A 14,183-nucleotide genomic window follows, 5' to 3' on the forward strand; every position below is an offset into this window, starting at 1 on the left:
ACTTTAAGATCACATCTCTGTGAGAGACAACCACGTACATAAACTTGACAAATATGTTTGTGAACCTTCTGAGCCCAGCATTTCTACCTCTTGAATAAATATTGATGTCATCGGTTCTATCAACATAGACCAAATATCTCTAGTCATAAAACATGTAAAAGCATCAATCACTATACAGTATATTGTCTGTGTATCTAGGTCTTACACTGCTGTACAGTAAATGCCTGTTATCCCGCTATTAGGTCTTTATCAGGCTGAACATATGTAAACTTACTGTTTATGTCGCATCATAGAGGATTATAGTCATGAGATGATAAACAGACGATTGGGAGATAAAAATGTGTTCTAGAGGAAGACTAGAAAGAGATGGGAGAGAGTAATGCTTACACTGCAAAAATTAAGTATTTTCGTCGACAGATAAAAAGTAAATCAAGATTATTTGGTAAAGAATTACCTAAGATATTATGTCTTGTTTTCCAATAAAAATCCAAATCAAGCAAATTGCTTGAAATAAGCACCATTTATTTACATATATTTTTTTTATGTAATTTGTACTGCAAAACAATAGAAAAATACTTGGAAAAAAATTGCAGTCATTCTCTGAACCAGTTCAGATTCTTGTCGAAGAGAGAAATAAGATAAGAGTTCACGTGAGAATAAACATGAGTGTTGCAGAGTCCAAGGAACACAGTGGCCCACAATCAATAATAAAATTGCAGTCACTGGAACAGTAATCCCAGTCCAGTAACATGTTGCTTTAATCCAGGATTAGAGCGTTATTGAGGGCAAAGAAGAGTGGTTCCATCTAAGGGTGACGTGGACGGGACTCACAGTGTAGGCCACTGGAGGATGGTGCTTTTTTACACTGTTTATCATCCTTCAATATTCACATCATTAATTATTATAAGAAGGAGATCAAAAGCTGTTTTTCAATCACAGTGAAAGGGAAATTGTGTAGTTATAGCAACACAGTTATTTGTGGCTAGATGATGTTTGATACAGTGTTTATCCATATTGTTGTTGATTTCACTACTATCTGATGCCCCTAGTGGGAAAGTAACTAGGCATGTCCATTATCAAAACGGCTGAATCTTTGAAAACTACTTCCAACAATGTGCACATTTTATGCTAAATTAATAATGTCATTTTTAATATAGAACATATAAAAAAGGATAGTAAGCCTGACTTTGACATTCTGAAAAAGATCTTGACAAACCTCAAGCAAAAGCTTGGCCAATAATCTTTTAGCCTGGTTAGAATTGAATTTGCAAAAATCATAATACATTTTCTCAGTTATTGAAATTATATTTCCCTGTTACTGTTAATAAAACCTTTTTTACAAATGTTCACATATTTTAAAAAAATGTTTATGCTTTTTCACATATTTTTGAAATACGGTGAAAAAGTGTCAAGGACACAAGATTTACATGTTTTGCCTGCCGTAAAATTTCCAGGGTTTTTACAGGATATTATTATTCACAGGAGGCCTGTATCTATTGAATTGTGTGCTCTGTTCTGCCCCAGTGGTATTTTATAACCACTACACCTTATCATCTCACCATGTCAGCTGTAGCCCAAGGGCACTAGATCAAATCAGACAAAATTAAATCTAAAATCAATACATATTTAAACCTGCATTTTAGATGTCACCTGTCTTATACTGCATGCTTACACATCCTCTGATGTCAAATAGAACAGACACTTTTAAAGAAAAAACTTCAAAAGCATGCTACTGCACCACAGCCGTGTGCCGTTTAAGGAAGGAAACACGTTACAAAACATTTTGATTCATCCGGGTTGATGCAATACATTACTAAAAGCTGAAAGTTGCCACATCTACCAAGGAGGTTTCCAGGAAAATTACATCACCTCTAATTTCAGCAAGCAGTCAGTGCAGAGCAAAAGAAAAGTGGCGAGCTGATTGACAAAAAGACTGTCTTGAGGTGATATAGAAAGGTTATCTTAAGGTTGTGTAGTGCGTATTGGCAGGAAAAGGTTGCCATTTCGTGACTCACTCCACGATCTGTAAAAGAGGCGTGGAAACCTGTCTACCGACTCTCTCTCTTCTTTGCGCTCTTTTTCACACAGACACTGTCTTCATACCCCACAGCAAACACACACTCACACAGCAGCAGTCAATTCCCAGAAGACACCCGAGGACCAAAACGTATTTTTTCCGCCTTTCATTCAAGAGCAACTCTTTCACTGTTATTAAACAGCAGAGAAGAGGACCAGGGTTCAATTACACCCTGAAAGAAGCTCTTTGATGCTTCTCAGCAGTGTTTTTCAGTCTTATCGTATTCTTTAGTTCCACGCCTCTGTCTCTTTGCTTTACCACATTGCTTTCAGAGAAAATGTCAAAGGTGTGTTATGCCGTTTATATTCTCTTATGGGTGCTTTTCCTGGTGGAGTGTAAGATTCCAGGTAAGCACAACTTTTATATTCTTACATTTTAACTTTTCTCTCTGTTTGTATGTCAATGGATGTTAGGTTCAAAAGTTCTAGTCAGCCAAGCTTTAAATATAGAATAAAAACAAAGCTGTTCAATAGACAATCCCCATTTTTTTATCAAATCAAGCAATTACATTTTTTTATTTTTATGAATACTTCTCTGAAGGTAATGAGTGACCTTTACTTTCTCTGTTTACTCTCTATGTATCAACATCAACGTATGTACCTGCAGGCTCTTATTGTGGGTGCACATTGATATCTCAATAGATCAACACCAATTGCAAAAGTTTGCTTGTCACAGCATGTAAACTAAAAAGATGCCAGGAAATATTGTTAATTGAAAAATGAATGTTGACAGGTACCGGCACAGACACATTTTCTAGATAAACTTAAAAATATTTACTATGAGAGATCTTTCTAGTTCAGCAAAACAGTCCAAACAAATATGAATGCATTTCAGCATTGCACCACCATGCTTGCCTTTCTGCTTGATTTTGTAGGTTTAAAATTACTGTGCTATCAAAAGACAGAAGTATACTGAGCATGTCTGCTGCAACTCATTGTGGGCATGAATGTGCCAGAATTTCACTGTGATTGTGATGAGTCAGGATCACGGCATCCACTAGTTTGGCACAGTATCAGCCTCACAGTGCGTGCAGAGTGCCAGTGTCAAAACAAAAAGTTCAGCCCCCATCGTGCAATTTGCAACCACTCTTTTGCATATTTATAGCCAAACAATTTTCTGGAGAGGATGTTTTGAGCCAGATAGTGTGAGTGTGTTGACTGTAAACAATCAAAGTCATAAGTAGTCATTACTGATAAATGGCCTCTTACCGTGAAACTGGATGGTTTGTAATGGGTGCACATACAGATTTTATCACCAACAGTAAAATGTTGTCAGTTAATTTTTCTTTGAAGAGAAGGGTGGTGTAATGTATTATGAAGGAAACACATTTATGTACTATACACATGCACGCCTACTTGGTTTGTGCTTTGAAAACCAGGGGTGGCTTGCAAGTTATTGTATAAGCATTTCTCATCAGCGATGCATTTCAGAGGTTTTAAAGGTTTGAGTGACATTTTTTTGCCATATTATTTTTATTTTTTTAATAATATTTATAATTTATAAAATAGAGAGTTTGCTTTTGGATGCAATGCATAAATGTAATTAAATTAGTTGACTTCGGCAAATATTGAAAGTGGGACTTTTAAAAGAGCAAAACATTTCAATAAACAGAGAAACCAACTTCATTCAATATACACATCCACTAAAAATAACATTTAGGCATTCAGACATGTTATTTGTTTGTTAGTTTTGTTCACATCTTACTTTAAGTTTTACTTTACGGCTACATAATACGTGAAGTAAATGTTTAAGTCAGTTAAGTTAAAGATCTATAACAAATGACATTGAAAGATTCCGTTTTTCAAGCTGTATCTCAAAGACTTTTTGCTCACTTGCAGAGTTTCGAGTCACCTGCATCTTCTCTGAGAGCTGCACGCTACCCTGCTCTTTCACGCCCACTGACGCCCTTGTGAGCATTCAATGGTACCACCAGGAGTCGCTCATATTTAGTTTACAACAGGGAGGAGAGCAGCTCAGCAACGGCAACACGTGGTTGCAGGTTGAACACATCTCCCATGGCAACGCGACGCTGTTTCTGAAACACGTGGTCGTCAAGAATAAAGGACGATACAAATGTGTCGTCAACAATGCGTCTCAGACGTATGTTATAGCAGCAGTGGAAGGTTTGTTTCTCTATAATGCATTTTTTAACGTTTACCTTTGTGGCTTTAAAGTTTAAATGGCCTGTGTTCGAAAGCACACATAGCAGTTTGCTCTGTCATAAGCCGTTGAAATTTCAGTTCTGTTATATGAAAGGAAAACTACGGTGGCCGCTGTCACAGCACTGCAACGGAAGAAAACGCATGCCAATAGAAAAAACGCCAACATTCTGAACGCATCATCATTAGTTTGCCATGCAAATAATCGCAACACAAACAAACAAATAAATTCTTAATAATGCTAACGCATTGGCTTCAGCAGAATGCATAAAAGGAATCCAGATGCTAGTTTTTTTAAATGGATATAAATGGGTTTCCTTAGTCCTTTGGATATGATTATTTGAACAATTCAGCAAATGCTGCCTATAATTTTACTTGACTGTACCTGTGAGTAACTTTAGCTAACACAATGTAAGCACAGTCTTTAATTTTTACTTTGGATAGTGAAATGACGCGCGTCCCAGACAGTTTTTGTTCCCTGGAAATATTTCTGTTGTCGTCTGTGCTACATGCAAATTTTCTGTATTTGTTTATGTTATAAGAATTTGCAGCTCGTTTCTGTGTTTATTTGTGTTGCGTGTGTATGCAGGGCATGTGTCACCAAACTAATGAAGATTCTTTCTGAATTTGCTGTTGGTTTTTAAAATTTGCATGTTTTCGTTGCACCTAGCGGCCACCATAGGTTAACACATAAACAAATAACTTTCTTTACAGGCGGGATAACATGCTATGTCATGCACTCTGACTTCTTTACACTGTCGAACGTGCAGGCTTAACATGGTCAACTAGTTAAAAAACGAGTTGGACGTATGATATAGAATTTCTATCCAGCACTCCAACTTGTTTTGGAAAGTTTTTTAAAAGTCTGGATCCCTATTTCGTTCTTTGTTAATATAAAAACACGAAGGGATTCAAGCGATGATGTGTCGTGTGCTCGTGCTGTAGTTCCGTCCCACTGCCTACCTCCAGCAGCTCGTGTTTTTCCGGAAATAATCGTACAGCTGTATCTCTCTTTTATAAATTTGATCAAACGAAATACGATGTATCCAATACTACTAGGCACTCAAGATACATATGAGATTGGCAGAAACTGAGTGTGTTACCCGATCTTTAACTTTTCAGCTCCCATCAGTATGATCTCTATTGACACGCATCCCTCTGGAGTAATCCAGTGCTCTACAAAAGACATCTACCCAGCACCTGACGTACATTGGACAACAGAACCCAGTTTACCTTCAACTGCCCTGCAGCCGGTCACCCGTATGTTTTCTGATGGGATGGGCCTCTTCACTGTTGAGAGCACTGTAAAACAGTATAATATCAGCTTTGATCATATGTTTGTTTGTAATATCACCTCCAAGTATGGCACACAAATGTGGACGGCTTCTTTAAAGCTACAAGGTAAGAATATTTATTTTGCAAAAACACTCCAAAAGTTAAATGACTTGTTAACAATATTTATATTTCTCGTTTTTTCATCACAGAAATGATTAGCTCTGAAGGGCAAAACCTGGTAATTCCATGTAAAGCTCCCAAGAACCTTCAGTTCGAAACACTTGTCTGGACTTCCACAAAAGCAAACAAAACCACAGATCTCCTTAAGTATGAGAGACAGACACATAAAACCATCAGCTTCCAAGATTATGCAGAAATAAAGGACGAGCGCGCATTGAAAGGGGATGGATCCCTTACCCTGGAGAACCTTGTAGATTCGAATCGTTCTGGAATCTATACATGTGTATTCTCAGGGGAAACGACAAGACATCTTATAGAGACTACTGTTGATATTACACGTTCCAGGCAGAGGAAAGGTATCCATTGATCCATAAAAGTATCCATTTATTCACCTGTTGGACAAACAGACTTTATCCTGTACAAGTTATACAGCAATAAACATTTTCTTTTGTTCTGTCTCTTTGCAGACTCCGTCACATATAATCTGTGGATGTTGGGGATTGTTGTAGGCTTACTGGCTCTTCTTGCAGTAACTTTACTAATAAAGAAATACAGAGGTAAGCCATAAATAATGTATGTACTCAATGGAATCATTTAACAACCTGAATTCATAATATTGCTATATCGTAGGTTGTGTATAGCTTTAATCTATATAAATGTGTCATGCTGTTTCTGTTTGCAGCTAAATCAAAACGGAGCCAAGAAGGAGCTCAGGGGAATGAGGAGATGCAAAGCATGAACACAGGTGTGTTTACATTTTTTAAATCAAAATCTCACTCATATTGCACATCAGTATAACATATAAAATGTAATAGTTTAAATGAATGGTCTTACATTTTGTGAAAACCTGAATACACTGCATTTCAACTTACAATTTTTATTTCTCACGGCCAAAACATCAGAAGAACCACAGGCAGAAAACAAACTTATGTCACAACCTTCAGCAAGTCGTAATTAACCACGGAGAGAGGATAGAAGAATGTTGCGAGAGAGAAACCAAGCAGTTTGGGAGACCAAAGTCATATATATATATATATATATATATATATCCAGATTATTTTCACAGTAGCACAGTATTTCTATGCACTGAGTATTTGTCATGGGACAACCAGAAAAATGTTTAGAAGTGACTATAAACATTTCACATATTTTAATGGTGCCTTAATTTCATCAGTAATTTATTCTATAAATGAAAATGATTTAAAAAGTTATTTATTATTATTAAAATCTGTATTTTGCACAACTCTCACAGTGCTTCTTTCTTCCATTTGAATGTATTTGACGATGGTCTGCTGTAATTATTACTGTGTCCTAAAATAACCCCGAAATAACATATGGATACGTAGGCAGACAATCATACAACAGTTTTTATTGAGCTTCAAATTCACTGTGTTCTTTTTCCCTGTTGTTTTATTCTCTGCTTAATTGCACTTGTTAACATGGCCCAAACCAGTTCTGGTCACTATATGTCCACTCATGCACTAGCTGGTTAATGATTGACCACTTTAATTGATGTGTCCACAAGGGTCTTTCTCCCACACACACACACACACACACACACACACACACACACACACACTCAGAACACATGCACATACACAGGAGGTGAGAGAGAGAGGTTTTGGTGTCTTGTTAAATTGAACTCCAAATGTGGCATAGTCTGTGCAGAATGGAAGTGCTACATCTATATGCTGGCTTCGTGCTTCTGGTGAGCTGTGTGTCTGGTATACTCATTACTAAAGGTAAGGACTTATAGATACAAACACATACTCACTTTTGATACTTTAAGTGTGAGGTACAATGTTAGCTCCTAACCAAAGAAAGGAGAACAAATCCTCTCTTGTGGGAAAATTGGTACATGCTGTTTAACATTTGGCATGCAAAATGTGCTTGTGCGAATTGTTATTTAACCAGAAAAAGACTATAAATGAATGTCTCTTGGGAATTATTTAAATATATTTGATATCATTATAATAATAAATAACAAGATTTTCTTTGTAGATTTAATGTCTATTAATTGTGTCATATTATTTGTTAAAGTGGTGTAACTACACTTTCTATGGTTGTTAAGCTGTAGGCTCACTGCATGAATCAAAGCAGCACTTGTAGGAAACTCCATTAGCCTAAGTTTAATGACCCTGGTTAAAGAGAACAATAGGATTCTGTGATTCATTCATCCTTGTCTGAAGCCTACAGGAAACACCATCATTGTACGCAAACCAGCCGTTGAAAAGATCAGGTTCATGAGGAAATATTTATTTGCAATTTCATGCTTTGGGTTAGTTTAACATTCAGCCAATGCAAAACACAACATCTAGACAATAAGCTCTGTTCAGGAAATAAATCTTAAGGGATAGATCACCCCAAAATGAAAATTCTGTTTTGTGCAAATCACAAAATAAGATATTATGAAGTATGTTGGTAAACAAAAACCGCCGGTCCCCGTTCATTTCTATTCACAAAACCAATGGTCAAAGGTGACCAACAGTTTTCTGTTACCAACATTCTTCAAAATATCTTCTTTTTGTTTTGTTGAAGGAAGAAAGTCAAACAGGTTTAAAATTTCACGAGGATGAGGAAATAATATATAGAAATAATAGAATAACAGAATTTTCATTTTGGGGTGAACTATCCCTTTATGTTAATGTTTTACAAACAGGTCACAAACATACTGTTTGAAAAATTACATTGAATAATTCCATTTCTATCTGGCTTTTTAAATCATGAATCAGGTTCATTCCTAACATTGTTTTTTGTGGTTGGTGGGTCAACTTAGATGCACACGTTACGTGTCTGTTCTTCGAGGACTGTGTGTTACCCTGCAGTTTCAGGCCCACAGGGGCCGTGGTCATCCATTGGTACAAGCAACAGATCCCAGTCCACAGTTACTACTACAATAAAGATCAGTACGGGCTCCAGAACAAACACTTCAGCGGACGGACAAGCCTGTTTAATTCTCAGATCGCGCAGGGAAATGCATCGCTGGTGCTGAGAAAAGTTAAAGTCCAGGACCAGGGGCGCTATAAGTGTTACACCAGCACCAGGAAGGGAAACCAGGAGACGTTTGTTAACCTAGGGGTGAAAGGTCAGTAAAGGGGCACGCTCACTATATTACGCAAGTATGCTGGGTTACTGAGGTTATCCGATTTTAAACACTTGTAACTTTTTTGAATACAAGAGGCCTCAAATCTTAGTTATGACAGCAAAAATCATCTTCTGTCATTTTAGCCCTAATTCAGTTTGTGAAGCTTGAGATGGTTGAGGACAGGGTCACCTGTCTGTCCCAGAACATCTATCCTTCTCCTGAGATCACCTGGGCCACTGAACCCCCTAGTGCTATCGGAAGCTTCCAGAACTTCACTCGTAAAACATCAGACACCAAGGGTCTGTTCACTGTCGAAAGCACCATCAGCATGACGGGCAACATCTCTGATCACACATTCATCTGCTCTGTTGTCTCGGCGGATGGAGCGCAGGTCTGGACCGCATCATTGAAACACCAAGGTAACGAGAAAACGTTTGGTATCTGTGTGGTTTTAGGGTTCTAAATTCATTCTTTAAAATACTTCAAACTTCTAGATGAGTTACTTGGTGAGGAAGGTGCTGGACTCATTGTTCCATGCATGGTGCCTCAACCTCGCCACAATTTCTCTCTCACATGGACCTTCATCAGAAGCACAGAGTCTGTCGTCATCTTCAACTACGATAGCAGGACTCGTCGGATTGCTAACTTGTGGGAAAGTAAAGCGGAAGTAGACATCGAACAAGCTCACCTGGGTAATGGTTCCCTTCATCTGTTAAACCCAGATAGCTTGGGGCACTCTGGTGTTTACATATGCACATTCTACGGTTCCCAAATGAGACACCAGGTTCAGATCCCGGTCAATGTTACAGTTCGTGTATTTGGTAAGATTACATAAATGAACATGTCCATTATATAATGGCAAAAATGGATAAGGATGTAAAATGATGAAACTGACGTCACTTTTTGGTTTAGATGATGGTGAATATGAGTGCAGGAGGTCGTGGTGGGGGACGGCTGCATCTGTCTTCATATTTCTGATCACTATATCTGTAGCTCTGTCAAGGTGCTTTAGAATGAGAGGTAAATCAAACACTTCATTATGCATTTTGCTAAATTATTTTTTTAATTGATTCATATATATTTTAATAATATCATTCACATATTTCACATTTTAGAATGATATTAAAAACAACAAATTTACCAAATAATGTATATATCATTGTCTGCTTAAATATACTGTATATATAAATGATATACAGTATATATATATATATATGTATATATGTATATATGTATATATATATGTATATATATATATATATATATATATATGTGTATTTATATATATATATATATATATATATATATATATATATATATATATGTATATATATATATATATATATATATATATATATATATATATATATATATATATATATATATATATATATATATGTACAGGTGCATATATATACAGACATTTACTGTATTAAGTATACACCTAAAAATAGCTCAAAATAAACATTTCACTCAAGTATACAATATTACGCGACATCCCTTTCTATACCATTATAATGACTATTTTCCCTTGCAGGTGAAAAACCAGTAGTAACCCATTCAGAACGAAACAAAAGATTTACAAACAAAACTGGTAAATCAATCAATCAATAATTTCCTTCTGAATAAACATACTCAACTGCATTCATTTCTCCTTTAAATTCATTTTGGCAGAACTTTCACTTCTTCAAAGACCAGGACGGGATGAACCCAGGCATAATGGTTTGGAATCTATACAGACAGAAGTTCACAAAGCGCCATTCAAAGCAACTGATCTTGAGGCACCTATTGAGAACGATGTCACACCACCGACATCAGCAGAACACACTATGTTAAATACAAGCTTGATTATAAGTGATTCATCTTTATCTGGCACACCATTGGAAAACAGTGAATCCAGATCACCAACACCAACGTTTGGCATCATAACTTTGTTCTCAGATATGATCACAGAAGCAGCTGATGATGAAGATATTGAAAGAAATGAACTTGCTCCTGATATACCCGAGTCACATCTAGAAAGAGATGGTATAGAGATGGAATACACAGTAACTCAGAGACTTCTTAACACTGATAAATATGTGTCTCCCACGCCTGAGCTCTCACATATTAATGGCTTCAGGTGATTGATCGTAATGTGAATAACATTCATCTTTTACTCCTGATCTACAGTAGTAGAATGAAGAACGATGCTGGTGTTTTCGAAAAATATTCAATCAAACCAACTAGTTGAACTGTTGCTATTTTAAACTAAACTATTGTATTGTGTTGTTTCAAGTTATATTTCTTTGTACATCTAGGATTCTCACTGACCTTTAGGTAATCATAACTAAGATAAGAGTATAAAATGTAATTTACAATATTCTTTTGTTAAATTACATTTACCTGTGCTTTATTTAATCTCAATTTTGACTGAAAAAGTGGACTGGCTCATTTTTATGTGATCTACGTTAATAAAATAAGATCTCAAAGGAGGAGAGGAGCCTGATCATTCTGTTCTGTCAATCATGATTCTGTCCTGTCAATCATCCATCATATTTCTTTATCTCATTTTATCCAAATTCGTTTCCGTAACAGAATGGTCAGTCAGTTCATCCTGTTCATTATTTAAGTCATTATTAGATTATTTGTTCAAATATGAGATCATAATTTCACACAATAAATCTGGACACATGTAACCATGCATGAGTATGTGACAGTCTACATCCGACAGATGGCGCTATTTCTTTGTGTATATATATAAATCGCAGCCGTAGCTTGGCGTTAGTTTGATCTCAATGGTTGTGATTCTGTAATGTATAAACATGTATTTAATAGCTATTAATATAATCACAGGTTACACATAAGGAAAGCTGTGTTTATTGGGTTGGCAAAAAGAAGAATATATTTGAGCTGTGACAGACTCTTGAAAACTTTAGTTTAATCTCTCAGGAGTTTGGTATGGGGTGAGCCCCTCTTTTCATGTTTACATCAGGACATTAATTTCTCGTGGACATTTACATTTTAAGAGACTGAAGTCACAGTTTGTTAAGCTGTGTTTCTGAGTACTATATCTCTATAGAAACCAACAGTTAAACCTCGGATGTTTTACAGAATTACAGTAAATGAGTGATTAGGGGTTCATGTCAATTTGAAGACTGACCATTCTGTTACGGTATGACATGAGCAACACTGACACAACAAAGGTACGATTCTTTTGAGAAATGATATGCAAAATTGCTTTCAATCTCTCTACAATATATGTAAATCCAAAATGAAACGGATCGTTCACCCAAAATGAAAGTTCTGTCTTGAATTACTATTAACCTTCAGGTTATAACGTACATTTCTTTGTTTGGTTGAACACAAAGATAGTTATTTGTGGAAGAATGTTAGCAACAGAGATTTCTGGGCACCATTGACTATCATAGTATCATTATTTTAAGTATTTTTCTGGAAGAAAATTAGGTCTGGAACGATTGAGTATATTATTTCCATGACAGAATTTAAATTTTGGGTGAACTGTTCCTTTAAGATGGTTCAAGGTTCAATTTGTAATGGACATAATTTGAAACATTTATATGGACTTCGCTTGATTTCAAAGTTTGGTCTATTGAAAGTGTGTGAGAGTGATGTGAACCCTGCAAACATGGGCAAATCTACTTCTGAGCTGACTCCACTTACATTCATTAGCAGGAAATTCCCAAGATCCAAGAGATGACTGCGATAAAAGTGTATAGATTGTACTTAAATACCCTTGGCACCAATTGGGCTATTATTAAATGATACAGTTTATTGACTCTATTAGGTCTTGTGGGAAAGCAGCCCTGTTGAAAATAGCAGACATGGTCAGACCGGTTTACATCATCACACTTTTCCCCAAAACTATCTGCTACAAAATAGATGGGTGTGTTTGATGAAGATTTTATTCGACATAAATGTTACTGGGTTTTGTTTTTGTAGATGTATAGAGAACTTTCACTTTTATGGAAAGAGATTTAGAGGTTACCCTCAAATAATGCACAAAAAATGCTAAAAGCTTTCTTTAAACTGCTCTTGAACGAATGTGACTGTTTGCGGTCACATGCAGAAATGACGTAAAACATAGCTGATGGATCAGATATGCTTTTTCTTTAACATTATGACCCAATTTAGCTCGCTCTTGTTAAGGTGATCTAACAAACAACACTTTATTTTGACATTTGTGTTATTAAGAAGAATAGGACCAGCCCAATGACCTCACTTTGAGAAACTTAGAGACAAGAAGGAGTCAAGTGATTTCAGCTGTTTCGGATCCTCACTTCCTCCCAAAGGAGCCAAAGGAAACACCCAGAAATCCAGCCAACTGGAGAACAAGGCTCACGGCTTTTGTTCATTAAATATCCCACATCATATCTGCTGTGTCTACATTCTTTTTATTGTGGTGATACGGTGGCCCAGATAAACATTGGGGTTTTAGGGGAATCTGATTCTAGATAGGTTTGTAGCCTTTATTATTAGTTATGTCATTATGAAGTATGTCTGGTTTTTAGCTACTCATGTTTACAGATATAATTCAGTAGTGCCTTTAACCGTGGCTTTTTATGCTTTATAAACCCTATTCTGGCGCACAATGCATCACTTAGACAGTTTACTTATATTATTTAATATAAAAAGTGTACCCTAGGGCCAGCTCTTGCTTTTCATGGAAAAAGTCTTCCCATAATTCTTTGCATCGTATTTAAAGTAATCAGGTTGATGCAATTCTAATTGGCCTTGATTTCAAGGGTTCCTGTGTTTGCTTTTATAGGCTGAAACTCCCTCCTTAACATATAACCACGGTACTCTCTACAATTATTTGTTTTCCGTCATGAAAATGTATATTAACACCACTTATCCAGGCCTCTTTCCCCCACCGTGTCCTTTTTCTGTTTGTCCTAGAATATCCTAGAAAAACATATTGTATGTGTCTGAGCGCACATGTGAGTGAATCTTATTCCGAGCCAATGATGCAAGAGCTAAACGTATTTTCCAACATATGGAGTTGGCCGTATTTAAAGAGCTATAAAAACTGCTTTTGCGACTACAAAACAAAATGACTTTACCATGTCGGAGGAAGGTTATTTTACTACAGCTCTACCTAAGAGAGTCCATTTAGTACATCTATAATATAAATTGCAGATGTGTACAGCAGCCCCAGTCTTTCAGACACTTAAAACACACCAAACGATGAAACAATAGATATGTTGTTCAGATTGTAAACAATAAGCATTTATTTTGTGCGTGTGACTGCCAAATTCAATGGACTGTGTCCATAGTTGAACATCTGTGGTTACTCTGCTAGTAAGACACCTGTGTGAACTTGAGGGAAACCGACTCAATACACCCACTAAATCTGATGTTAAGATCAGTTGGTTTCAAGTAATAGACAGAAAATATCTGGGAATAG

General features: G+C 36.4%; 2 protein-coding genes across 2 annotated transcripts; both read left to right on the plus strand.

Annotated features, from left to right (window-relative positions):
* Nucleotides 1-2,082: 2,082 nt before the first annotated feature.
* Nucleotides 2,083-7,690, plus strand: hhla2a.1 (HERV-H LTR-associating 2a, tandem duplicate 1). Its single transcript, XM_079449077.1, has 7 exons — nucleotides 2,083-2,424; nucleotides 3,916-4,200; nucleotides 5,359-5,637; nucleotides 5,721-6,047; nucleotides 6,159-6,248; nucleotides 6,374-6,436; nucleotides 6,594-7,690. Exons 1-7 carry the CDS (start codon nucleotides 2,355-2,357, stop codon nucleotides 6,647-6,649), a joined length of 1,170 nt encoding a protein of 389 aa, XP_079305203.1. The 5' UTR covers nucleotides 2,083-2,354; the 3' UTR covers nucleotides 6,650-7,690.
* Nucleotides 7,691-8,210: 520 nt separating this feature from the next.
* On the plus strand, nucleotides 8,211-11,251 carry LOC306889536 (uncharacterized protein). Its single transcript, XM_079448584.1, has 6 exons — nucleotides 8,211-8,776; nucleotides 8,920-9,195; nucleotides 9,271-9,597; nucleotides 9,689-9,796; nucleotides 10,314-10,370; nucleotides 10,451-11,251. Exons 2-6 carry the CDS (start codon nucleotides 8,946-8,948, stop codon nucleotides 10,900-10,902), a joined length of 1,194 nt encoding a protein of 397 aa, XP_079304710.1. The 5' UTR covers nucleotides 8,211-8,776; nucleotides 8,920-8,945; the 3' UTR covers nucleotides 10,903-11,251.
* The last annotated feature ends 2,932 nt before the right edge of the window (nucleotides 11,252-14,183 follow it).

This window comes from Barbatula barbatula (assembly GCF_947034865.1).
Source record: "Barbatula barbatula genome assembly, chromosome: 24".
Taxonomy (NCBI): domain Eukaryota; kingdom Metazoa; phylum Chordata; class Actinopteri; order Cypriniformes; family Nemacheilidae; genus Barbatula; species Barbatula barbatula.